Source organism: Cucurbita pepo, chromosome 1, assembly GCF_057944985.1.
Source record: "Cucurbita pepo subsp. pepo isolate OVF chromosome 1, ASM5794498v1, whole genome shotgun sequence".
NCBI classification, from domain to species: Eukaryota; Viridiplantae; Streptophyta; class Magnoliopsida; order Cucurbitales; family Cucurbitaceae; genus Cucurbita; species Cucurbita pepo.
Genome location: NC_141798.1, coordinates 16,557,558 through 16,583,717, shown reverse-complemented (window position 1 = coordinate 16,583,717; position 26,160 = coordinate 16,557,558). Strand labels below are relative to the sequence as shown.

The 26,160-nt window shown below is 35.4% G+C and overlaps 3 protein-coding genes across 6 annotated transcripts; 2 read left to right on the top strand and 1 right to left on the bottom strand.

Moving 5' to 3' along the window:
• Positions 1-37: 37 nt before the first annotated feature.
• On the bottom strand, positions 38-9,371 carry LOC111811337 (choline/ethanolaminephosphotransferase 1). 4 transcript variants are annotated; one of them, XM_023698132.2, is made up of 20 exons: positions 9,165-9,371; positions 8,511-8,708; positions 8,219-8,307; positions 8,074-8,124; positions 7,644-7,721; positions 7,421-7,496; positions 7,294-7,316; positions 7,111-7,211; positions 6,243-6,337; positions 6,050-6,118; positions 4,730-4,799; positions 3,277-3,340; positions 3,153-3,193; positions 2,982-3,066; positions 2,500-2,562; positions 1,436-1,494; positions 1,295-1,347; positions 1,045-1,117; positions 462-506; positions 38-293 (listed from the first exon to the last, which is right to left on the bottom strand). In XM_023698132.2, the coding sequence occupies exons 2-19, from the start codon at positions 8,626-8,628 to the stop codon at positions 485-487; spliced, it is 1,230 nt and encodes a 409-aa protein (XP_023553900.2). In that variant the 5' UTR covers positions 8,629-8,708; positions 9,165-9,371; the 3' UTR covers positions 38-293; positions 462-484. The 4 variants fall into 4 exon arrangements, with proteins under 4 accessions (XP_023553900.2, XP_023553919.1, XP_023553910.2 ...); XM_023698151.2 differs by having other exon boundaries at positions 8,219-8,228; XM_023698142.2 differs by having other exon boundaries at positions 8,511-8,675.
• A 5,169-nt stretch (positions 9,372-14,540) lies between these two features.
• Positions 14,541-17,333, top strand: LOC111797705 (protein STRICTOSIDINE SYNTHASE-LIKE 10-like). Its single transcript, XM_023680815.2, has 4 exons — positions 14,541-14,836; positions 15,566-15,829; positions 16,465-16,654; positions 16,929-17,333. The coding sequence occupies exons 1-4, from the start codon at positions 14,577-14,579 to the stop codon at positions 17,283-17,285; spliced, it is 1,071 nt and encodes a 356-aa protein (XP_023536583.2). The 5' UTR covers positions 14,541-14,576; the 3' UTR covers positions 17,286-17,333.
• A 3,863-nt stretch (positions 17,334-21,196) lies between these two features.
• On the top strand, positions 21,197-25,786 carry LOC111797699 (protein CLAVATA3 INSENSITIVE RECEPTOR KINASE 6). The gene is made up of 11 exons (XM_023680803.2): positions 21,197-21,572; positions 21,653-21,782; positions 21,870-21,941; positions 22,027-22,170; positions 22,257-22,328; positions 22,518-22,577; positions 22,671-22,768; positions 23,932-24,081; positions 24,165-24,506; positions 24,616-24,995; positions 25,079-25,786. The coding sequence occupies exons 1-11, from the start codon at positions 21,470-21,472 to the stop codon at positions 25,397-25,399; spliced, it is 1,872 nt and encodes a 623-aa protein (XP_023536571.1). The 5' UTR covers positions 21,197-21,469; the 3' UTR covers positions 25,400-25,786.
• The last annotated feature ends 374 nt before the right edge of the window (positions 25,787-26,160 follow it).

Genomic DNA, 26,160 nt, shown 5'->3' with positions numbered 1-26,160 from the left:
ATCTTCCACACACACAAAATGATGAAAAGCTACAAAATAAAAGTCAAATACAACATTATTATAAGTTCTCTCTCAAGAATTAAAATTCAAAACATGTCAGTTCACCTAAAACAACCCTATAAACGATACGATAAACAATCTAACAGAGCAATGGGATGAATTGGATAACAATTACAGGATCAAACTATGCCCAATTTCATCCAAAAATGATATCAGTAATGCAGAATTGTTTCTCTTCATACCCAGAATATATATATGTATACTTGCAGCTGCATCATTCAAATTCCAGTTGGCTGACACACACACAACATTCAACAAAAAAACTGATGAATTAAGAACCAAATGGAGGAGAAAATAATAAAAACTAACAATTACAATGAAGTTTTGAATATCATTAGCTACAACGTGGGTTTGATCATAAGAATGTTTAAGAACTTAGTTGTGAGGAAGAGGAGGCTTACCCTAAAGAAAACTGCAGCCAACTTTAAGCCTCTTTCCTCGTTATCCTGCAGAATAAAAGAAAACAACAAATAAGAAAGAACTTAGACTAAAGGAAGAGATATTTGTCTACAAATTTGAATAATGTGCCAGCATGTTCGAGAGTGATTTTAGATTTTGGAAACAAAATTACTTTTATCGTGTCCAAAACGATGATTTTGGTCGGTCATTTACAAAAATGCTAAAACTAGTTCACTATGCAGCTTCGGTTCGGATCGTCAATCCCATAACCAAATGAGCAGTGGCCAAAACAATAAGCAAGAAAGAAATTAGACTAAAGGAAGAGATATTTGTCTACAAATTTGAATAATGTGCCAGCATGTTCGAGAGTGATTTTAGATTTTGGAAACAAAATTACTTTTGTCATGTCCAAAATACAGCTAAAAAGAGCATGATAACGGTGATTTTGGTCGGTCATTTTCAAAAATGCCAAACTTAGTTCACTATGCAGCTTCGGTTCAGATCATCAATCTCATATTTAGTAAAAGGAAACAGAAATATTCAAACTTGAACCAAATGAGCAGTGGCCAAAAGTTTCCTTCTCACCTGAAGCAATAGATTCCCAAGGCAGTGGTGATCTCATGAATGACTGAAGTTGCGAAGTGCAAATACAGAGCAACTGAGGAAACCAGAAAAGGCAGATATCATGAAAAACGTCGCAGTGAATCAATAAGAAAAATAACACAATTCAACTCGTAAGTATAAGGTTGGTCTATCGAGCAGACCTATCAGATGATTTCAGAGCACATTAACCGAACTATGAATGTAAAAGTGGAGTGAATAGTTTAAAACATACCATTAAAAATACAGTAACCAAGAACAACCAGACTTTCATCAACCAAAGGTTCCCTGTCACATGAAATGATAGAACTCTATTGTCAGTATAAATGATATGGCATTCTATCTTTGCAAGCATGTACAACCCACAGCCACATACCCGTCGTTAAGCCTAGCTGTGAGAGCATTCGCAATGGCAAGAGGAAGAAATAATAGCGACTGCATAAATTTTAAACAAAGAATGGTTTTATAATCTTGCATCAAACTCTACTCATCTAGATAATACGACACAGTTGAAATAACGAAAAATTTAAGAATTTAGAACAGAATTTTAAACAACACTTCAGAATGCAAGTAATAAATGCATCATGTAAAATTTCACAGATATTTGCCATCACATTGATATCCACTGTTCATTTTGACTTCAGAAATAATTAATAGGCATATAAGCTAATGTACAGAAACCACAAACAGTCTTTAGGATAATTGGTTCATCTTCCATCTTCAAGGAAGAACTAACTTAATTTAACCATGGTTTGTTCTAAATATTCTTAAATTAAATGTCCTTTCTTTCCTTGCCCAAATCATGATTAAAAAAAGTTGTTGCATTCAAGCGAGAAGTGAACCCTCAACAGGGGTAGGCACCTAGCCGACCTCTAAACGTGCATCACACTTCAAGTGCACACATTTGAAGCCTTTTCAAACAGCGAGTATTATAGCTCCTTTCTTATGTTCAATGTGTGTGTATCATCTAATACTACATTGAGCTACTAATTCATAACCATCTCTGAAACTTCCTGAGCCTTGACTTAATACCTCAATTATGAATTATGCTATTTACAAACTGAATAGGCAAATTTTTTTGTTCATTCTATTTTGTATGACAACCGCATTAACTAAATAGATCAAAGTAAAGAATTAGGGTTAAGTATTTCGATAAAGGGTCGGGGTTCAAGTACAGGTTACTTTATTTCTAAACTAAAGGTCAAATTACAACACAGCATAATGGCAAGGAACAGATACGATGTCATAAATCATAATCATTCCTCTCCATGAAGATTTTCAGAACAGAACAATGATTTCCCCATGGTCAGGCTTGAAAAGTCCATATTTTGACTGAATAATACTAGAAATGACAATTAACAAGCTTATTTTTTGTCACATATCAACATCAGCAAATAAATAACGAATTTATCTATAGGTTGGTTCATTAAAGCAACATACCATGCACATTCCAGTTTTCAAGCCCTTGGGTTCATCACAAAGGTGAGCAAGAATCATTCTCCCCTGCAAAACAGAATGATTCTAGTTTAGAAATGTTTGAGTTCATCTTCAATTCTTGATCATATTCAAGCCTCCAACTCGAACTAATGTATGTCATAAAATGTCATATAATGGTTCTAACATTCAATATTGTTCCAACCATGAATGACCATGGGACAATGCTGACTTTTTAACATCCGTACACACCATAAAACCATAATGACAAGAAAAAGGGACTGAGTATCTCTACAAATTTTGTTTTTGAAGAAACGAAAAGAGATTAATGCTCAGAAGATACAAACTCCTAAAGGGAGTGAGAAAAATAAAACAATAAATCAAAATGACGAAGGAACTATACAAGCATTCCAATTCAAACATGACTCGTAAATAGAAACCACTATACATATATATAGAGAGAGAGAGAGGGAGCACCTATGTCTTACCACTAAGAATCCAAAAGCAAGTCCAGTTCCAGTTATAACCAGATGCGGATAGCTTCCAATAATATCAGAAGGTGACAAATAATCCCTAAATGAGACACATAAATGGTGTAAAGTCATATGATGGCTATAAATATACTAGGTGAGGAAAAGGGGAAAAAAGTTGAAATTTACCATGCCAAGACTCCTCCGACAAGTACGACAAATGGGTAAAGCTGTATGAACAATGTAACAAAATCTACTTATTATTACAACATAACATACACAAATCAGAATTAACGGACGATTGGATTATTACCATCGCTAATGCTAATAGCATGTTTCCTTTTCTAGCCTGAACAACCTTGTAAACATTGTACACACTGCACAGAAGCACAAGATGATATGGCGAAGAGGTTAGAAGTCCTCAAAGTTGAAACTGGAATGAAACATGAGTTGACAGAATTCAGAAAATTAATCATTCCATTCCTTGGAGAAAAATCATGAAAGAATTTTGGTATTCCACTTACTTTTGGTGTGCCACAACTTTGAAGAAGGTACCGAGTTCCACTTTCTTTTAAATCATTTTATATTAACCATCTCCAAAATTTCAAGTATTCACTTATTTCTACACGATAGTAACAGGTATTCCTTGCCAGTATCTGTAATTGATAAGTCTTACTGTTGAGATCATAGTAATTGTTTCACATCAATCTTATATTCTCTAAATGAAGCTTACATTTGTCTCATCTAAAAGAAGAATATTGCAAGGACAGTGAGTTTAGGTTGATTAGTCTTACTACATATTGCTAGAGTACCTTCGGATAGATTGAAGAAGATTCTCCCATTCACAACCACAGAATACCAATCATCCTTTGTAGCCTACTGAAAAATTCTTGATGCCTCTTTAATTGTTAATGAGATCATTAATCAATGGAACCGAAGAAAAAGGAAGGGATAACTTGACATTGAAAAGGATTTCAATATGGTTGATTGGGATTTTCTCGAGGAAGTTCTTAAGGTTTTGGACAGACTTTTAGGAAATAAATTAGAAGTTGTACGCCATTAGTTAATTACTCCATCATAATCAATCGTAAACCTGGAGGTAAAATTCTTGTTTCCAGAGGTCTCCTTCATGGGATCCTCAGTTTCCGTTTTTGTTCATCCTTGTGTTTGATTGCCTTAGTAGGATGCTCCTCATGTCAAAACAGAAAGACCCCATGAATCACAGATTCATCTCTTCAGTAATTTTTCCTTTGCTTCATCCTTTTGAACCTTTCTCCAACAAGCATTCGGGGTGACACATTACTAGACCTGACTGTCTTCACTCTCGTCAATTTGTCCCTTATTGGCCATCCATTCAAGGAAAAGAAAATTATGTTGTGCAACTTTCTTTATGCTTTTTATTGGAATTTATGGCTAGAAAGAAATGTTCGTATCTTCTCAGATAACAACATTACATTGATTTTACTTATCTTGCTTTATATTGGAGTTATCATTCTCCTCTTTTATGTAATTATAGTTTATCGACTCCCTTGTCTCATTGACGATGTTTTTCTGTAATTACTGTTGATAGAACTTTCTTGTGTATCTATTTCATAAATCTATGAAATGGTTTTTGTTTCCTTTGTGTGTGTGTGTATATATATATATATATATACACACAAAACTATTAATTTGCTTCGCTGACATTAAAATTTGTCTGAATTCAAAAGCCAAGTATCACATGCACATGGATGCCACTTAAAAGTTAGAAGACAGGAACCACATACTTGAATGCAACTGTAGGAATGACACCGAAAGCAGCCAATAAAATCAGTGCAGCTCTGAATGTAGGAATGGCTGAACACAAAGATTTTAAAAAAATGATCAACCATAAGAAGAGTAACAGCAAAAGTAAAATGACAAGTAGATGAGAATTGTGTTTAAATAAACAGGTCCAAAAATGTATAAGTAGAAACCTATAAATCTGACATGAATTACGAGGAATAAAAAGAGAATTTGGTCGACACAGAAGAGTTACAACATAGATTTTTTTTTTTTCTTAGTACAACAATCCGCCCTTTGATGCCAAAGCATAAATCTGATGCCCTTAGCCAACACCACCAATTTTATATTGTTTTTTTGTTCTGCACAGAACAAGCTTATGAAAGAAAGCAATAGTTCTAATTCCACTCTTTTATAACCCTTGCTTATATGCACTAATGAAGCGTTTGATTTATAGCTTCAAATGAATGATTGAAGAGGAAATCTTAGCAATTGTTCCCGTGGAAGACGATATTGCTGATAAGTCTGGTGAGAGAAAAAAAATTGAGAAAAATGTAGAATTTCATCCTTTCTTGAATTTAGAGAAGTTGGGTGTCAATGAATAGATGAAAATCTTTGTGGAATAATTTCTTGATTTGGAATCAAGGGTAAGACTATCACTGATTCTGAGCGGGAGGAAAAGGAAGAAAGCCAAAGGAAGAAATGTTGCAGAAGGGTACAGAGAATTAGCAAATTTGGTGTCTGCAGTAGATTAATATTTTATAGGAAACACTTCCATAATGGTGGATTTGAGTACAAAATGCTATTCACATAGCCCCATATACAGTTGATAATCAAATCAAAGCAGGCAGGTTTACCAACTTCTCTACATTGAGGACATGCACAAGCAAATAGATTAAAATCGGATGCGGTATTTCATTTAAATAAACTCTGCACACAATAGAGTGAACCAGACCACCCAAAAAGCCATGGAAGCACACACAGCAAAATCAACACAACCGAAAGAGCTAGAACTAAAGCTGAGCCAGTATCTCGTGTATGACATTGAAGTACAAAGCTCGCAAGACTAATAAAAACTGGTGTTTTTTTTTTAATATAAGAAACATATACCACTTCACTCATAACCATCGAACAAAAGATAACAGCTTGGCAAAGAGACAATGTGCCCCCTACCCAAGAGGAAGAAGATTATTCATAGGTTCTGTACTAATGATAAGATTGAGGAAAGGAGGGAGGAAGAATATTTATAGTTAGAACATAGAAGCGCTGAAGGTTTGTTTACAATATAAAGAAATTTCTTTGGCTCACTAGATTAACAGTCTTACCATGGAGAAATGGAACCCAACTAAAAATTGGTATGGACTTCCCAAACTGCTGAGCCCACCACCCAGCACCTGGTAGGTAGAGGATATTTTCAGGACATGTTATGAACAATTCTATTAAGCTGGAAGAGAATTAACACATTCAAGGAAGAAAATCAAAATTGAAATTGTAAACGAGCAGGGATAAGGAACATACCAACAAAGGTGGTGAAAAAGTGACATAAATAAATCAGCATGAGACCCTCCGTAGGTCCATTTACAACAGGAAGAATTAGAGTATTGGTGAAGAAGCTGTACTCAAAAATGGAAATGCAAGTTAGGTGTCAAGCTTTTTCTTCTTCTTCTTCTTTTTTTTCTTTTTTTTCTTTTTTTTTTTTCCCTCTTTTCAAGATGATAAACACATTTATTCAACCAAAAAACATATATATATCAATGGGGCATAAGCTCCAAACCCAATCTCAAAGTCAGGGAAATTGCATAAAAGTTGTCCAACTAGTTAATCCAAATGTTATTAAAAATGCACACTTACCTACCCAACTTAACAATGGTTCTTGTTTGAATTGGCAAAGAAATAAAATCTCGCACAAAATGAATATTCTAATTATGATATACAAAATGGGACAAAAAAAGAGATACGTAACTTCAAGGTCTACAAAGAAGCATTTGATCATGATAAAGATGCATAATCATATATATCATCTCCAAAAACAACTATTACCATCCATGAAAGTCAAACAAGGTCGACAAGAGAAAAAAAGGGGGTTCCCTAGAAGCATAAAATTTAATTGTTTCTTTGATTCTTTTGATTTTTTTTAGAACTCAAGGACACAGTTGAACAACCTATAGAACAAATCATGTTCAAATAAGGTCGTTCCTTTTTATTTTGATTGAAACAAAGATCTTTTAAATGTGATAAAGTACACAAAGCCGAGGGATTGTTTAAATAACTGGTACAGCATGGCTAATAAGATAGATGCCTTTGAGAACTAAAATCATGGGATGAGACATGTCATAGCTCATAATAACTTCTATCATATCAACAATGAGTGGTACAGAAAACTTACTGTTCCCATGTTGCACCATAGAAGGGAACAGCAGAAAGAACCCAGAACCAGAAAGAAGATCTTCCACACATGGCGGTGCTCCCAAATGCTAAGGATTCAAACTGGTATCCACACCAAGAAGCAAAAAATTATGAATGCCCGAAAGCCAGGAAAATACAACGATAACCAGGTGAAGATACATACCGCACATGCCAGTGCATCACATCCTGGAATACAGAAAGAATTCATTTTTTTAACATTCAAATCCAGTGATCCATTAGAAAGGAGTCATAGAAACAAGGGGGAACCAAAAATAAAATAGAAATATTACCGTGGTCAAAAAGTTCTCCCAATGGACTCGAGGAATTTGTCCTCCGTGCTTGCTTCCCATCAACAGCATCAAAAGTCTTGTAAAACAGGGATAAGATTAACCGGGCTATAAGCAACACTGTAATAGTGTCCAAGAAATCCATGGGAGCTGTTCAACTTTCAAGAGAGGATATGCATTCCAAGCAGCAGTACAACAAAACCCAACATAGAATATTGAAGCATACCTGATAAAGAAAAAGAAGCAATCCATGTGCAAAATGAACCCACCTAGGGGGAGGTGAATCTAACTGAGGAGAATATATCTGACATGAAAGTACAATTAAAATTAAAATATGAGAAAGATCATCAATAAACAAACAATAAATATAGAAAAAATCATGAATAATTCGAAAGAACTGTGGTGTGATACCTTTATTCTGTATCAATTTTAGATGTACTATGCCTAGGACGTTTTTATTGGAAATAGTAAACTATAAAGCATAAGTGAAAATATGTAAAAGCACGAACACTGATAAAACACTCTTGACATGCCTTTGAAGATTTATCAGAAAAAATTACTACCAAACACTTCAAGACTAGGACGATTATGATGTAGAAATTACGAAATTTCGAGTAAAAGAAGAGCAGAAAAAAGGAGTATTGGACGTTACTCACATAACCAAGAACTGCTGATGTGATCAAGAACATAAATCCCATAAGTGTTATCTGGCATGAGTGCATACCACAAAGGGAAGAACATGTTATCTCAAAAGTCAAAGCAAAAGGTACAGTATAACACAAAAGAGGAAAAATCAGTTACCATGTTCGGACTGATGAAATCATCCAGGAACGCATGTGAAATGAGAACAGAGGAATGATAAGTCAGCATATCATCAGAAAGAAAGCTTACTAGAAAAAAAAAACAATATATGCAATCAGTTGGAACAGTTTCACTAAAAGTTATTCAAATTTTTAAACACAAATCATTAGCAAAACTTGGAAGAGTGAATTATGAAATCTCTCCAATTCATTTAGAAACACCATGCCCAATGACTGGGGGAAAATCTTTTACTGAATTAGCAGAATCACTATTGATAGAAAGCTTTACTTACGGCATCCATAGAGGAAAGAAATTGACAAAGCGACTCCAAAAGGGTTGCAGTATATATTTAGCAACATAAGAGTGATCAACACCACTGTACTTGTATCTGTGCAACGTTGCAACCCCATGTGCACCGATATACCCCATTTCCTCAAAATACGATATATAAAATCTGCTGCAGAAACCAATCAACCCGCCACAAAATCAGCTGCATGGGAAACAAACAGTAACTCACCCAACCAACACAAGTCTCCAGCAGTAGAGAATGAAGTATCCAATAATCAAGGAAAACAGAAACATGAAATGAAATAGACATTTAAACACAAAAACTACATGTATTAGGGTAATTCCAATATCCTAAACAGCCTTAACGCAATAACCCATTTAAGATTCAGTAGCAAATTGTTGGTTAATGCTTTAGTTAGAGCAATCACTCATCAAAAACGGGTGAGGCGATCCATAACAATGTTTTAAAAGAGTAACTCCCACTGAAAGCATAGATCCAACTGAAAAATTAGACTATCTCACGTAACTTGAATCTCGATGGAATAACGAGAAGAACACAGTTCAATAATAACTTTTAAGAAATCGGATCGAACGCACACATAAAGGTAACTTACTACAGGAAAGTGACAATGAAAAAACAAAAAAAAAATAAGGTTACCTGATTTCTTGTCGCAGAGAAAATGGAAAGAACGAGAGATCAGGAAATGGAGGAGCCCTGAGGAGGGAGAAAAAGAAACAGAGAAGAACAAATATCTTTTTATCTCCCGCTGTGATGGAGAACCATTTCTCCTACAAAAAGAGGAAATTCTTCATTCGATTCTCTCTCGACTTTCCCTTTCCTTTCTCACCAATAATTTTACACCAAATGGAATCTTTGTCCAATTACCATTTGAGTATTTATTAATATTTGTTAAGTTAATAAATATATTTCTAAATTTTGCATTTTGTCTTCTGTGTGGACAGGTTTCTAATAGGATCTCACAATTCACCTCTTTCAGAGTCTAACGTCCTTGCTGGCTACATCACGACATTGATACCATTATAACCTCGATCTCACAATCCACCTCTTTCAGAGTCTCACGTCCTTGTTGGCCACATCTCGACTCTGATACCATTATAACCTCTCCAACCGATGCAAGATCTCACAAACCCCCCACCTTGGGGACCAGCGTCCTCACTGGTGTTAGATGAACACGAATCTCCGCAACGGTATGATTTTATCTACTTTGAGCATAAGCTCTCGTGCTTTGCATTGGGCTTCCCCAAAACGCCTCATAACAATGGAGAATGGAGAGAGTATTCATTGATTATAAACCCATGATCATTCCCTAAATTATAATACTTCATACAATTCTTCCACCAACCCGTCACTTACTTGTTTGGCCTTGGCTGAAATCCCTAACTATTTTTAGGTGATCCGAGATCGTTCTTCAAATGTTCAATTTAACCTATACAGACCCATATCACACCTTTAGGACATATTATCAAACATAGTTTAGCTAAATATATTGATTCCTCTCAATTTTTAGCTAAAAATATTTAATTTGACTAAATAGAAGTCTTAATTGACCTTAAATGCTTTCAATAAGATCAAAAACAGCTTTTGGGAGGGTCGAAACGTAGGAAACTATACCAAAATTGAATAGTGAGCTAAATAACTGTTTCCAAGCTACTGGAGCTGAGTCGAGCCGCGTGAAGCTGAAGGTAGTGCGCACGCGGACCACATGTAGAAACGACCACGGGGCGGGGAGGGGGAAGTTTGCCCCGTCCCCATCCCCGCTGCTTATTTCATTCTCCATCTCCACGAAATTCCCCATTTATTTTTGCGGAGATCAAACAGGGATTTCTTTTACTCTTTTATTATTCTTGACCAAAAAAAAAAAAAAAACAATTATTTTAAAAATCATTTTCAATATAATATTTCTTTTAAAAAATGGTAAAAAAAAAATTAATAAATCAATCTATTTACTACGCAAAGATATTATATATCTTCTAATATAATTTCAAAAATTCTTTAATTTAAATATTACAATTAGATCTCTAAATTAACTAATTTATTTTTTAATATATATTGAAAATATTTACAATAAATAGGGTGGGGAGGACGGAAATATAATCCGATTCATGACCTCATTTATCTAATAGAGAAAAAATGTTCTCCACTTCGTCCCTCGTTCTCCGTTTAAATGGGGAATCCCCTTCTTGTTCGAGGCAGATAAAATGAACATCTCTAGTCACATGAAGCAAGCGGGTCAAGTCGTGGATGTCACGCGGACTGAAGACGGACGTACGTGGGCTTTGGGCCTTGGGTCGTGTGCGACGATTCCTTTCTAGGCTTCTGGATCATACACCGTGAGGTTGCCCGACCCGAATATCCAGCATGTAGACTCGTCTTCTCAACCCTACTCTCTGAAACTACAATCTCATCTCCCTCTCTACTCATATTCGAACTCTGGTAACTCTCTATGCTCGATTTCGGCCGCCGCTAGTTCACCAAACACTTGCACTTCAACCTCGAAGTCCTAAAGCATTTGTGTCACTGCAACATACTGAAATCCGAGATCGAAGCACGTCGGTGCATGCTTGTCGCTCTCGTTTTCGAAAGTCTCTCGAAAGTGTGTTGTGAGTTGTAGAACATAAAGAAGAACGAGTTGGGTGGTTGAGGGTGTGAAGATGGACTGTTACAATTTCGGTTACTCTAATTTTTTTATATTTTGTTATTGAATTTTTAAAATTTTGCTATTTATTTATTTTTATTTATTTCAAGGCACTTTATAAATTTATTAATTTAATTAAAGAGTAGTTTATAAATTATATTACTTTAATTTAGAGTAGAATATTTAATAATTATTAAAAAAAAATATATTAATTCATGAAAATAGGAAGACCAAATCGTAGCCTAGTTGGTCCTTGCAATGAAATGTTAGAAAATGAAATGACAGGTAAACATCACTGTCCTTGTTGAGATATTCTATGCCATCTTAGATATTCACTATTTTTTTAATTAAATTATATATATATATATATATATATATATATTTATTATTAATTTTCTTTTTTTGTTGGATATATTTGGAATTCACAATTACAAAATATTATGTCTCATAAATTTAAAGAGAAAGGAAGACAAATGTATGTAACGCTCCAGCTGCCTTTAAGGGTAAATTTACACTTTTACCCTTGGTTGACTTTGTTTCATTTAATTTTGAGATCTAAAAATTAATATATAATTTCAAATTTACCAAATTAAGTGTCGGATTTGAATTTGCTGCAATTGACGACTGATGACAGTATCTGTCGACAATGTAGAAATTTAAGCGATTGTCATTTTTTACCTTCTCTATCACTTATAATTGTTCGTGCGATCATCGCTTGCTCAAGATCTGTCTACACCTAAAAAACCCTTAATTTTGATTACAAAAAAAAAACATTACGAATGTAGAATGGAAATAAAAATCCTGCAAATATGGGTAAATTTACACTTTTACCCTTAATGGTTGACTTTATTTCATTTAATTTTGAGATTAAAAATTAATATATAATTTCAATTTACCAACTATATATCCAAACTTTAACTTTCGGATTTGAATTTGGTGCAATCGACGACAGTGTAGGATCTTAAGCTGTTGTCATTTTTTACCTTTTGCGATCATCGCTTGCTCAAGATTCGTCTCCACCTTGAAACCCTTAATTTTAATTACAAAAATTGTTACCAATGAAGAATGGCGGTAGATATGGGTAAATTTACACTTTTATCCTTAATGGTTGACTTCATTTAATTTTAGAATCTAAAAATCAATATATAATTTCAAATTTACCAACCATATACACTTTTAATAAACTCATTTTTAACAAATTAAAATTCAATCACATATTTATCGGACTCAGACAATATAAACATATGTTAATAAACCCAAATTTAATTGTCGAATTTTGACTGCTAACAATACCCGTCGACAATGTAGGACATTTTTTACTTCTCGCTCGTACAATCATCGCTCGGTCAAGATCCGTCTCCAACTAGAATTGGAATAAAAAGACATTGAGGAGGTATTTATGTGGACACCAAAAATTTCAACAGCTCCTTAAATGACTCATCTGCAATTTCTAAGATTACAGATGGAGAAATTAATATCCGTATTTACTTTTCAAAATAGATATATTAAAATTGAGTTAAATAACATTTTACTTTTATTAAAAATAAATAAATAAATAAATAATTCAAACAACCTGACTAATTGAGTTGGGTCTAAAAAAATATCTCAATCCAACGGGACGCAACCCACGAACGCTTCTAAAAGTTTTTAAAATTATTATTTTATAAAATCATATAAATCGAAAAACATTTCCAATAAATAAATTAAAAAAAAAAAAAAAACATAAAATTGTATCCACATGGTCTCCCAACCATAATTGAATAATGATGTTTAAAATTAATTAAAAATAATAATGAATTATTTTATTTAATTCAACTAAATCCTAATGTATTTATTTAGAAAGGTGGCAAGCAAGAAGCAGCAATAAACAGAGGCCAACAACCACATTTCTGTGTTTCATGTTGGTCGAGGGATGAGGGCGAGGCCATCTCGTTCAAGAATTATTTACTCGTTGACCACTTTTTTCACGTACGAGAGAGAACGGTAGAAACAACGAGCTACTATTGAACGACTTTCCGTGTACTCTTTTACTATTCTCACTGGACAATCATATAACCCTATGATATTTGGTTGTTAGGGTCACTCGTAAAATATCGAACTCTAGGTAGGTGGTCATTATGGCTTAAACGAGCTCCGTCCAAGCCTGTTATTAATTACGTTACGAGAAATGTATTTATTAAAATAAAATATATTGTACTATCGGTAGACTTTGTTAAAAGATTAGTCATTGTTTTTATTATAGAAATAGTCAACTTTTGGTTGAATCTCGAGCTCACTTGGTTAGTCTGACACTCTACTGCCTTGTTCGTGCAATTCTAATGTAGCCCGGTTTGATCTCTTTTAAACCTAATTTAAAGGAGTCAACGAAACCCTAAAAGTTGTATAAACGTGCGAAGTTTAGTTAGTGAAGTAAGCACGAGTCCGGTGTGTGATTTTATTTTTGTTATCAGTCATATTCATCTCTTTCAATATCGGTTGGAAAGGAGAACCAAACATTCTTTATAAGGATATGAAAACCTCTCCCTAGTAGATGCGTTTTAAAACCGCGAGACTGATAACAATATGGAATTTATAAAAGTGGACAATATCTACTAACGACAGGCTTGAGCTGTTATAAATGGTATCATAGCGAGATACCGGACGGTGTGCCAATGAGGATGCTGGGCCCACAAAGGAAGTGGATTATAAGGTTCTCATCGGTTGGAGAGGGGAACGAACGGGCTAAAGAATAATTGCTAGCAACGAGCGTGGACGGTGTGCCATTGAGGACGATGGGCTCACAAAGGAAGTGGATTATGAGGTTCTAGAGTGGTTGGAGAGAGGAACGAACGGGCTAAACAATAATTGCTACCACTTGAAAGTATAAATACACGAAGAAAATGAATCCTAAACTACTCGAAAATTTAAGGATGCAACTGTCCCAACCAACCGACCTATTTACTTGAAAAAAATTCCATAATTCTGGAAGACAAAACACCGATATATGCATGACTAAATTAAAAAAACGAAAAATAACGTAAAGAAAATAGAAATTCGATTCAAAACATCAATTCTTGCAACTTGGACAACTTGTCAAAAGCATTGAATATATTCGAACTTACCGAGTAAGACTTTTAAACATTAAATACCCGACACCCACAAAAAAAAATATTGTTGTTGCTTATATTATCATATCTAAAGTTTCTCTATTCTAATCGAACCATAACGACATTCAATTACTAATAGGTAAAGTTAAATAGCCAAACCCGAGCAAATCTTAACCAGTCGGGTTATGTTTTTATTAGCGGGACGATAGCTACGTGACGTAGGAAAGTGTCTCGGGTATACATTATTATTATTATTATTATTATATATAGGTAAGCTGAAGTACCTGACGGGGTATCAGAGGCATTTACTTCTAGTTTGGAGCAAGAATGAAGGAGTCTTTAGCTATTTGTTCTTTCTCATTATCATTGGCTTTGTGGGTGGTGGCGGTGGTGGTGGTGTCTTGGAGTCCGTTATCGGAAGCCGCCATTGAAGCGGTGGAGCTCCCCGGAGGGGTGTTTGGGCCTGAAAGCATCGCCTTCGACTGCCGTGGAGAAGGGCCGTACGCCGGCGTCGGAGACGGCAGAATTCTCAAGTGGAATGGTTCTGATTTGGGTTGGACTCAATTTGCTTATACCTCACCCAACAGGTATTCAAATTTTTTACTTTTTTTTAGGGTTTTTCTTTAAATTTACACCCCAAAAAAAAAAAAAAAAAAAACCATCATATTATAAAACCCTATAACGACAACACTAAAATCGAAAGTCGTTCATGCTAACGATGAGTAGAGACATACGTATGACTTGATAACCCGATTAACTTGGACTATCCAACCTAAACCATAAAAGTTGAGGTGGGTTATATTTTTACTGTCACGGTTGGGTTGAATTTTTTGAGAACTGAAAAAATTCGGGTTTGTTTGTGAATTTACATTTTTTTTTGTTGAGTCAACTTAACCAACCTGAAAATAGGGTTACAACTGAACGTAGCCCTACCATACTTTGAAGATTATTATGAAAATTAAAAATATTTGGTGTTTTTTACTGAAGTCAGTAATGCATTATAGTTATAAGGTGTAAATGTTTGATATTTAGTTATTAATGTAACATGTATCGTGGATAAATATGATTCAATCCGACTGTTGGATGATGGAAGTCCCACATCCACTAATTTAGGGAATGATCATGGGTTTATAAGTGAGGAATACTAACTCCATTGGGATGAGGCCTTTTGGGGAAGCCCAAAGCAAAGCCATGAGAGCTTATGCTTAAAGTGGACAATATCATACTATTGTGGAGAGTCGTGTTCGTCTAACACCGACAACCCTGGTCACTATTCTCTAAAAAAAATGGTTTTTTTTTTGTGTCGGGATTTGAAGGGAAGGAAAAGAGTGCAATGGGGAGCCCCAAACGGAGGCAGGATGTGGGAGACCATTGGGGCTCAAATTTCACCCATCAACATGCGAGCTGTTCATAGCGGATGCCTATTTTGGGCTTCTTGCTGTCGGACCTCAGGGCGGCCTGGCTCGCCAGCTCGTCTCATCCGCCCAAGGCGTCCCTCTCCGCTTCACCAACGCTTTAGACTTCGACCCCCAAAACGGTGTCGTTTACTTCACTGATAGTAGCCTCTTGTTTCAAAGAAGGTAAAAATCCATTTTAACCCTAATAATCCCTTTTGAAATTCGTAAAATCAAATTATTTATATTTTATTTTGATCTTTAAATTTAAAAATATTTTATTTTTATTACACTACTTTCAAATCAACTTTAGTAACTAAAATAAAATATTTATAAAAATACATTCTTTTAAATTATTATTATTTTCATAAAACCCATTTTTATTAATTTATTAATTAATTTATTTTTATTTTTTAAAAGGAAACATATTACTAAATGCCATTTAATAAATGACAGACATTTTTCAAATCCATAAAAATTTCCACAAAATGTGGATAGACACACGACAAATAGGATGGACCTAGCTGTCTCTAGGTTCATTAATTTTTTTATATATATAAAAAAATAAATAAAAAATAACATCAAATAATTAATAATTTTTAAACAAAAATAAAAATTTAAAATTATTCACTTTTTTTCTTTTTTTCTTTTTAATCAAAATAATTCATGTCATTAAATCCCAATTTAGGTTTATGTTTATGAAACCTTAATATAATCAAAATAAAATAAAATGTAATTAATTAATCACGATGGAAGTTGTTAGATTATTTGCGATTATAATAAAAATATGGTTTTTTTTTTTTTATACTTTCTTCGGGAAGTGTTTGGATATTGTCGATAGTGAACGGAGACAGGACCGGGAGGCTACTAAAATATGACCCACGTACCAATAACGTCACCGTTTTGATCAATGGTCTTGCTTTCCCAAATGGCGTTGCTTTGAGTACTGACTCCTCGTTTCTTCTAATGGCCGAAACCGGCACTCTCCAGATCTTAAAGTTTTGGTTAAAGGTATGATAAGTTTTTACCACTACTTTTAAAAAATTCTTCTTACATGTCGTGCATGGTTAAACTTGATTGATTTTTAGTAAATCTCTAGTGTTGGTAAGTTTGGGAACGTGGTTGTCTGTTTCCAGTTTAGGGTTTAAGTTGGGATATGGGATCGTTTGGCTATACCTTTCTATTCGAAAAGGAAGTAACTGATATCAAACATCGAACCTCGTGTTATTATCGTCCTTTCATTTAAATGGTACACGTAATCATTTGTTCATGTTCTTAACAAAAGGGTTCCAAAGCGCAAACTACAGAGATATTCGCACAACTCGAACGGTTTCCAGACAACATAAAGAGAACAGACAACGGTGAATTTTGGATTGCCATGAACACGGGAAGAGGGAAGCTCGAAACCCAGACATGGATGGGGCTCGGGGGAGCGACAACGCAGCACGGGGAGGTGAAGATCCCGTGGATTCGGGGCGACCCGGTGGCGGTGAAGTTGGACGAGAGAGGGGGAGTGAAGGGGATGATTGATGGGGAGGAGGGGCAGGCACTTGAGTCAGTGAGTGAAGTTGAAGAACATAAAGGGAGGCTGTGGATTGGGTCAGCTGTTAAACCATATGTTGGTTTTATCATCAATGGATAGAACAAGATAACAACACTCCAAATTGTATTGGTAAATTATTGTACCAAATATCGTCAAACTCGAACTTTTTGAAAAAGTTTCAAAATATCTTTACCGTTAGTACATTGTTTAAAAATATCTATGAAAATAAAAATAATAATACCGTCAATATATGAAAGAAAACCGACTATCGACACCTCATAGATTATCTTTGAACTTTTTAATATTATTTTTGAAAGTTCACGAGTCTTTTTTTTTTAAATTAGGGTATTAAAAAAAACTTTCGAAAAGTAAAGTATTTTTTAAATAATTTTAAAAGTTAAATGATATTTTTGAAACACAGAGTTCAAAGATGGAAGAAAGTATTAACTGTTTCTATCTGAAACTAACGAGCTATTTTTAAAATTTTAAAATATTTTATTTAGATATTTTTGAAGTTTAAGAATATTATTAAAACTCTCGAAAGTTTAATAGTATTTTTGAGACGAGTATATATATTAAAAAAATAATTAAAAAATGTTATCCAAAAGTCGTAAATGGGCCAGAAGTGTAGTTATTAGAGGCTGGGCCTATGATGGTGGCCCAATAATCCCACTTAGCAAATTCTTTTCATTATTATATATTTTTAAAATAATATATAATGGCTTGTTAGGTTGGTTTCGTGTAGACACCATGAGAAAATCTATATTTTTTTTTTTAAATAAAAAATTTATTTTTTATTTTTAAAAATGTAAAGAATCTTATAATTAGTGCCAATTCCACTAGAAAATAAATTATAAAAGCCAATTTTTTAAAGCCAAAATATTAAATAAAAAAATATCATTTAAAGCCAGTCTAGTTGTGTTCCCACTTCAATTATGCACTCATTTATTTATTTTATTTACTTTTTTTTTTTTTTTTTTTTTTTTACCATAGTTTACTTTTGGTTGACTTCCATTGTTAACTAAAAGTTTAAAGTGAGTTGTTTTACATTAGAGGAGACAAAATGATGTTGTTAATAATAATAATTATAAAGTATTTTTTTATTACTATTTCAATGTAAAATTATGATTTTCTTTAATACTTGAAAATGAATGAAACTGAAAAATCTCCTCTTTAATTGAATTCTCTCGGACAAGTTCGAATTTATGTTTTATGAAGGTTGAGAAATAAGGGTGGACATAGATTGAGTTGGGTCGGGTTTGGGTTAAGTTGGAATTTTTTTTTGGATCGGGCTGGTTGGGTTGGTGACCCAAATAAACATGTTAATAACTAAAATCTCATAAAATTTAAATATCGAACATTCACAGGTTACAATACATCACTAGCATTTGATACAAGTGCTAAATATTTTTTATTTTCATAATAATCTTAAAAATCTAGCCGATTGAGTTGATCATACTAGAAAGTTTGAATTTACAAATTAAACTAAATTTTTTCCGTTTAATTGCTTAATTTACGTTGCTTAGTCGTTGGATCATATGAACATTCTAGTTGAGAAAGAGAAGTAATTTAGACTAAGGATAAAACTTGATAGGTAATTTAGACTAAGGATAAAACTTGATAGGTAACCATTGGTGTAATAAAAAGGGATTTAAGACAGGTTTTTACTTTATGGAAAGAGATCCTTTGACTTTGAGAGAATCTTACCCACTAAAATCAAAGTGAAATTCTACACTAACTTTTCTGCTTTAGGTATATAGGGAAGGAGAAATTCGGGTCCCACCTGTCACAATTGGCAGCGATTATTGTGCGGCACTCACTTCCCAGCAACAAGTAAGTTAAATCTATCCGTTCTTGCGTCGCCTACGGCCAAGTAACGTATACTCGAGCCTCTAGCTCCGATTCAAGAAGAAAGTTTTAGAAAACGGGGGTAGAGAGATTTCAAAAAGAGAGTTTTAAAAGCAAGATTTGAAAAATTGGAATTAATGTTATGTGGGAATGTAAGCAAAAGACAACAATAACGGCTTACTACATATAACTATCGGGTAGGAGGATATGACTAGGGTCCCGTGAGAAACCTATAACTTAGTCTCTATAATTTTAAAGCTAAAATTTTCTCATTGGGTTAAAACTTTCAAAATTAATATTATGCTGTTTTATTTATTTATTATTATTATTTGTTTCATAAATAGATAAAAACTTAAATTATAATTCATCCCATCTATGTTCATTAGAGGCTTATTAAAATTCATTAACTAAAAGGAGGTCGATTTTAGTAACTAAGGTCAACTATGTCACTTATTTTATTAAAATTCATCAGGTCTATGAATTGAGAAGAATCAAATAAAGAATTTAAAACGATACTAACTCAAACCAAAAAATTAAAAAAGAATCTACCATAACCTAACTCTTATGGTCCGGGTTGGATGGCCTGTGTTATTCGAAAAGAATACACAAGGTTCCTACTCCCAAACTTGTATCTTTCTAAATTCTCTACACCTTTGTACAGAAAATTTCAAACTTGACAGCAAAGACATACCAGAGTTCTTAATTAGCTCGTGTTTTTGCTTCTCCCACAATGCATTTTTTGAAGCATCTCCCACCTTAAAAAAACCAAACAAAAAACATGGAATAGATTAATGAGAAGACCAGAAAGCAATCCCACTCATCTCAACACGTTTTGGATCAAGTGCCTATAATCAATCCACAGCACCAATGAACATGAATGAGTACCACCCGATCAAGTTCAATACAAAAAAGGGATGATAATCATGCTTTAAAAGTTAAGAAGAGGCACTAAAGGCCAAAATTCAGATGGGTTTAGAACATCAAGTCAACCCCCAACTTAACTCATATTATAATGGAACCAAAGTTGCACGTGTAGCTCAGTCACACTGTACGCTGCACATACAAACGCATCAAAAGAAGAGATTTTAGAGAGCTTTTGACAAAGTGTCTTGTAGGAGAGAGAGAAAGAGAGAGAGAGAGGATTCTGCTTTCATTATGTCACTATAAAACTAATGTTCAAAAAGATGTCTTTAGAGGGTGGACATTTCAACGCCCAGGCGGCGAGAGAGATGAGCTGAGAAATGATTTCGTTACAAAGATATCATGAGGAGCCATTCTCTCGAGATTCCAACCTTTCATGATTGATGGGGTGAAAGCAAAAGATAGAAAGAAAGAAAATTTCCAAAGGCAAGGAACGTTGGATTCAAAGAACTCACCGTTATCTGTACAGTACCATGGTCTACTCCTTCTAAACTATGTCTAGTGAAATTCCATGTTGATGGGAGAAGGAAACGAAACATTCCTTATAAAAGTATGAGAAGTTCTCTCTAACCGACGCATTTTAAAACTTTGAGGGGAAGCCCAAAGATGACAATATTTGCTAGCGGTGAACTTGGGCTGTTACAAATGGTATCAGAGCCAGACACTGGGTGGTGAGCCAGTGAGGACGCAAGGCCCCAAGGAGATAGATTGTGAGATCCCACATAGATTGGAGAGGGGAATAAAACATTCTTTATAAGGGTGTGGAAACCTCTCCCCAGCAGACGTGTTTTAAAACTTTGAGGGAAAGCCCAAAGATGACAATATTTGCTAGTGAAGGACTCGGGCGGTTACAAATGGTATCAGAGGCCGGGCGATGTGCCAGCAAGACGTTGAGCCCCTAAAGGGGTGGATTGTGAGATCCCACGTCGGTTGGAGAGGGGAACGAAACATTCCTTATCAAGGTGTAGAAACTTCTCCCTAGTACACGCACTTTAAAACCTTAAGGAGAAGCCCAAAGATGACAATATCTGGTGGGCTAGGGCGGTTACGACTATTCACACTATTCTTTTGGTAGCTTTATCTTTTGTATCGTGGGTATAGAATCGATAATTCTGTTTTCCATCACGTTAATACTAATACAAAACAATCCATCTGTTTTCAACCATGTTAAATAATAGAGTATCTGAGTTTTGGTTATTGTGGGTTCTCTCTTTTATATATTCCCTTTCTCCTCTTGCCTTTTTTGCAAAGGAGTGGCAGACAGATTGATTCTTTTGTGTCTTTTAAGAGCCATTCTTTTAGAAATTGGGGCCTCAAGGAATGTTGAGTTCAGCAAGCAGCACAGCAATGTAAATATATCTAACAAGTTCAAATCAAAACTGACCAATTCAGGTCAAGTTCGTCCTGTCCAATCTTTTAGCTAACTTTATTTCCATCACCTCATCTTTATCTTCATCAGAAAAGCTGCTCCTTTTTTCTTCTTGTCATTTGATGAACCTACAGCAGCAAGTTTAATGGAAATTAGGAGAAAAAGTGGGTTACTGTCTTGCTTGGCTTTGGTTTGGTTATGGGCTTCTGCAACTGCAACTTCAACGGGCATTCGTTTAAACGTTGAAGGTAGACGTGTTCTTCAGTTTCAAATTTTGGTCAAGTCTAAGGAGTAGAATTTGATGTATTTTGAGTTGTTTTTTTTTCAGTTCAAGCTTTGATGGGAATCAAAGCTGGTTTGAAGGATCCTCATTCTGTTCTAGCTTGGGATGAAAATGCTGTGGATCCATGCACTTGGAATTTAATCACTTGCTCTCCTGATAAACTTGTGATTGGCATGTAAGTTTAATTCCAAAAACAATAAGAATAAAAAGCTCCAAGCTGCTGCATCATATAATGCTTTGTTCTTATGTTGTTTCATTTCAGAGGAGCTCCAAGCCAAAACTTTTCTGGGACACTCTCACCAAGTATTGGAAATTTGACAAACCTTCAATTTTTGTAAGTCTCTCCACCAGAACCAGAAGATCTAAAGTTTCTCTTTGTATTCGTTCTCGAATCGATTTTTTTTTTTTTTTTCTGGTAGGCTTCTTCAGAATAATTATATATCAGGAAAAGTTCCTAACGAGATTAGCAAGATACCGAAACTTCACACACTTGATCTTTCAAACAACTTGTTTTCTGGTGAAGTTCCTAGCTCTTTCTCCAATTTGAAGAGCCTCCAATACCTGTAAGTAGGATGTATTTTATACGACTGTATCCGCTTTGTTCCCATATGATAGCAATTCTAACCAAGAGGTATGGGGTTGGTATCAGGAGACTCAACAATAACACCTTCTCTGGGACAATCCCATCATCACTGGCTAACATGAACCAGCTTGCCTTGCTGTAAGAGAATTCTTCCACAGACTCTCTCTCACTTCTTTATGACAAATATTTAAGGGCTGCTTGGAGTTTGAGTTTAATATTCTTCATACAAAGTCATATAGAACAAGCTCCCGAACAGCGAAGTAATCTTTCGCTTATTGATATTTTAGTTGTGCTTAGAAGTGAATGTTTTTTGTTCCATTGTTTTAGGGATCTGTCCTATAATAATTTGAGCGGTCCTCTGCCCAGATTGTTGGCTAAGACATATAAGTGAGTTACAGACAGGATTTCAACTTTTGCAATTCTCCTTTTCTCAATTAGTTTTGGTTGATTTTTACTATTGACTGTTTCATTTGTGTACAGCTTTACTGGAAATTCTTTGATTTGTGCCCCTGGCTCTAAGGAAGTATGCTACGGAACAACTCCATTGCCACTTTCTTTTGCTGTCACTAATTCCACATGTAATTCTCTTTTCCAGCCTGCGTTCCTCCAAATTGTTTTGACTGATTGAAATTTTCTGTTTCTTTTGAATTTTTTTATCAACGTAAAGATCGACTGTGAGATCCCACATTGGTCATCCTTATCGAGGAGGATGAAATTCGATAATCGCTTCTTAAAAGCCATTTCCTACTGTATATGCTGATTGTTATGGGCTATGGATGGTGTTTATGTAATTGTTTTAGTGTTAGGCTGTTAGCTTAGCTAATACCAATGGTATATTCAGCTCTTTATCATGCTTGAGATGATAATCATTCTGCTAATACCATACACTTGCGCTAGAAATTCTCCGTTTGCTATTTTAAACCTACAGCTCAAAACTGGTTAGGGTTAATGTAACAACCCAAGCCACCGCTAGCAGATATTGTCCTCTTTAGGCTTTCCCTTTCAGGCTTTCTCTCAAGGTTTTTAAAACGCGTCTCTTTGGGCCTTGAAGGGGGGTGGATTGTGAGATCTCACATTGATTGGAGAGAGGAACGAGTGCCAGTGAGGACGCTGGGCTCCAAAGGGGGTGGATTGTGAGATCTCACGTCAGTTGAAGAGGGGAACGAAGCATTGTTTATAAGGGTGTGGAAAACTCTCCCTAGTATACGCGTTTTAAAAACCTTGAGGGGAAGTCCGAAAGGGAAAGCCCAAAGAGGACAATATCTGCTAGCGGTGGGCTTGGGTCGTTACAAATGGTATCAAAGCCAGACATCAGGCGATGTGCCAGCAAGGAGGTTGAACCTCGAAGGGGGGTGGACACTAGACGGTGTGCCAGCAAGGATGATGTGCCCCAAAGAGGGTGGATTGGGGGTCCCACATTGATTGGAGAAGGGAACGAGTGTCAGCGAGGACGTTGGGCCCCGAATGGGGGTGGATTGTGAGATCCCACATCGGTTGGGGAGGAGAACGAAGCATTCTTTATGAAGTTGTGGAAACCTCTCCCTAGCAGACGTGTTTTAAAAACCTTGAGGAGAAGTCCGAAAGGAAAAGCCCCAAGAGGACAATATCTTACATCAACAATCCTCCACTTTTTGTTTAATCCCTCAACTAGTTCATCTCTACACTTGTTCACATTTTTAGAGATTGAGCCCCATATTTCCTCAAAGAGAGTAACTGAATTTCTATTTTTTACTACTTCCAGACTCCCAACCTCCTAGGAGACATAAAGGCCAGAGAATTGCTCTAGTCATTGGCCTCAGCTTGGCCTGCATCTGTCTGTTAACTCTTGCATATGGTTTCTTTATCTGGCGGAAGCATAGGCGCAACCAGCAAATATTCTTCGAAACTAATGGTAACTACAAAATATCACTGCATGATCATTAGACAAAAGTAGTCTTCCATCATAGTTAACAAAACAGCTTAACGTTTTTTTAGATCGGCACCATGAAGAACTTAGCCTTGGAAACATAAAGAGGTTTCAGTTCAAAGAACTTCGGAACGCCACTCACAATTTCAGCAGTAAAAACTTGATTGGAAAAGGTGGATTTGGAAATGTTTACAGAGGATATCTACAAGATGGCACCATTATAGCTGTCAAGAGACTCAAAGATGGGAATGCTATGAGAGGAGAGACCCAATTTCAGACTGAAGTGGAGATGATAAGCTTGGCAGTGCATAGAAACCTCCTCAAGCTGTATGGTTTCTGTATGACAGAAACTGAGAGGCTTTTGGTCTATCCATATATGTCTAATGGCAGTGTTGCTACTCGTCTTAAAGGTAATCAAGCCTCGACATACTGAATGAATGAGTACACTGTTGGATTTCTACTTCTACATATTTTATCTCAATTACGTACTTGTTCGAACTATTCTTTTGAAATGGACAGCAAAACCAGCACTGGATTGGGGTACAAGGAAGAGAATTGCCTTGGGAGCTGCAAGGGGCTTGTTATACTTACATGAGCAGTGTGATCCAAAAATAATTCACAGAGATGTGAAAGCTGCAAATATACTGCTTGATGATTTCTGTGAGGCAGTAGTCGGTGATTTTGGGCTCGCAAAGCTACTAGATCACAGTGATTCACATGTCACTACTGCTGTGAGAGGAACTGTTGGGCACATTGCACCAGAGTATCTGTCAACCGGCCAATCCTCAGAGAAAACTGATGTTTTCGGGTTTGGAATTCTATTACTTGAGCTTGTATCAGGTCAAAGAGCTCTTGAATTTGGAAAAGCAGCAAACCAAAAGGGTGCCATACTAGACTGGGTAAGCTTAAAGAGTTGTCATATCTAAAAGTTACCTAAATTTAAGACCGGCAGGCTCAGCTTAACAAATTACTATACTTGCAGATAAAGAAGCTACACCAAGAAAAGAAGTTAGAAATGCTTGTTGACAAAGACTTGAGAAGCAATTATGACCCAATAGAAATTGAAGAAATTGTTCGAGTAGCTCTCTTGTGCATCCAATATCTTCCAAGCAATAGGCCAAAGATGTCTGAAGTGGTCAGGATGCTTGAAGGAGATGGGCTTGCAGAGAAATGGGAAGCTTCCCAAAGAGCAGAAGCAAGCAGGGTGAGAGCCAATGAGTTCTCCTCTTCAGAACGTTACTCTGATCTTACTGACGACGCTTCATTGTTTGCTCAAGCAATAGAGCTCTCAGGACCAAGATAAGGATTAAGATCGAACCGGCCAATGTCCAGAAAATGGGATATTCATCAGCCAAACATACTTCATGCAAAGAGCAGTATGCTGGTGTGCTGGTGAACACTCTCAAAATAAGAGAACTCTGAATAGCATGATGATGGATTTTTAAAGATAATGGCTAACCTTGTAACCAATGATCATTTCTTGAAGAACGTTTCCTTGTGCTATTGAAGAATGATCTTCTAGGGATTTTTCTATTTTTGGCAGCATTTTAAGTCTTAAGCTTGTAAATGTAATTTATATGGGTCCTTCTCTTAGCTATGGTTTTCTGTAGTTTTCAATTAAGATGGTCAGTTGACCCCTTGCACACAATATGTAAAACAACAATGGTCTATATAGCTTTGTATTATTGTACTTGCAAATTTCCGATACCTTTGTGAATTTTTATTTTTTCTGTTTTTGTGTGTATGGGGGGAATGACCTAATTGAAGAAAGATAGTATCTTGCAAATGATTGGTTCAACTATGAATCACCAAAAATGGGAATTGTAATCAATCCACTTATCTGAGTTGCATTCACTTTCTACTAACGTGATGCATTCATATATAAATGTTTTCCAGTTTCAACAAGTCTTGGCAAAAGCAGAAAATATCCAAACAAGACAGGGACTTACAAAAACACAGGAACTTATAGATGGTTAAGTCTGACACTGTTACTTCGTACAAAATCCAGGTACGTGATTAAATTACTAACTGTACAACCCAAGCCCACTACTAACATATATTATC

Excerpts from the sequence above, each read along its gene's own strand:
- LOC111811337 (XM_023698132.2), bottom strand. The coding sequence starts at position 8,628 with ATGGGGTTGCAACGTTGCACAGATACAAGTACAGTGGTGTTGATCACT. Across the intron at positions 4,800-6,049 it reads TTGGGTTCCATTTCTCCATG|CCATTCCTACATTCAGAGCT; the intron begins GTAAGACTGTTA and ends CTTTGTGTTCAG. Across the intron at positions 507-1,044 it reads TTGGGAATCTATTGCTTCAG|GATAACGAGGAAAGAGGCTT; the intron begins GTGAGAAGGAAA and ends TTTATTCTGCAG.
- LOC111797705 (XM_023680815.2), top strand. The coding sequence starts at position 14,577 with ATGAAGGAGTCTTTAGCTATTTGTTCTTTCTCATTATCATTGGCTTTG. Across the intron at positions 14,837-15,565 it reads GCTTATACCTCACCCAACAG|GGAAGGAAAAGAGTGCAATG; the intron begins GTATTCAAATTT and ends CGGGATTTGAAG. Across the intron at positions 15,830-16,464 it reads AGCCTCTTGTTTCAAAGAAG|TGTTTGGATATTGTCGATAG; the intron begins GTAAAAATCCAT and ends TTCTTCGGGAAG.
- LOC111797699 (XM_023680803.2), top strand. The coding sequence starts at position 21,470 with ATGGAAATTAGGAGAAAAAGTGGGTTACTGTCTTGCTTGGCTTTGGTT. Across the intron at positions 21,942-22,026 it reads TTGACAAACCTTCAATTTTT|GCTTCTTCAGAATAATTATA; the intron begins GTAAGTCTCTCC and ends TTTTTCTGGTAG. Across the intron at positions 22,329-22,517 it reads ATGAACCAGCTTGCCTTGCT|GGATCTGTCCTATAATAATT; the intron begins GTAAGAGAATTC and ends CCATTGTTTTAG.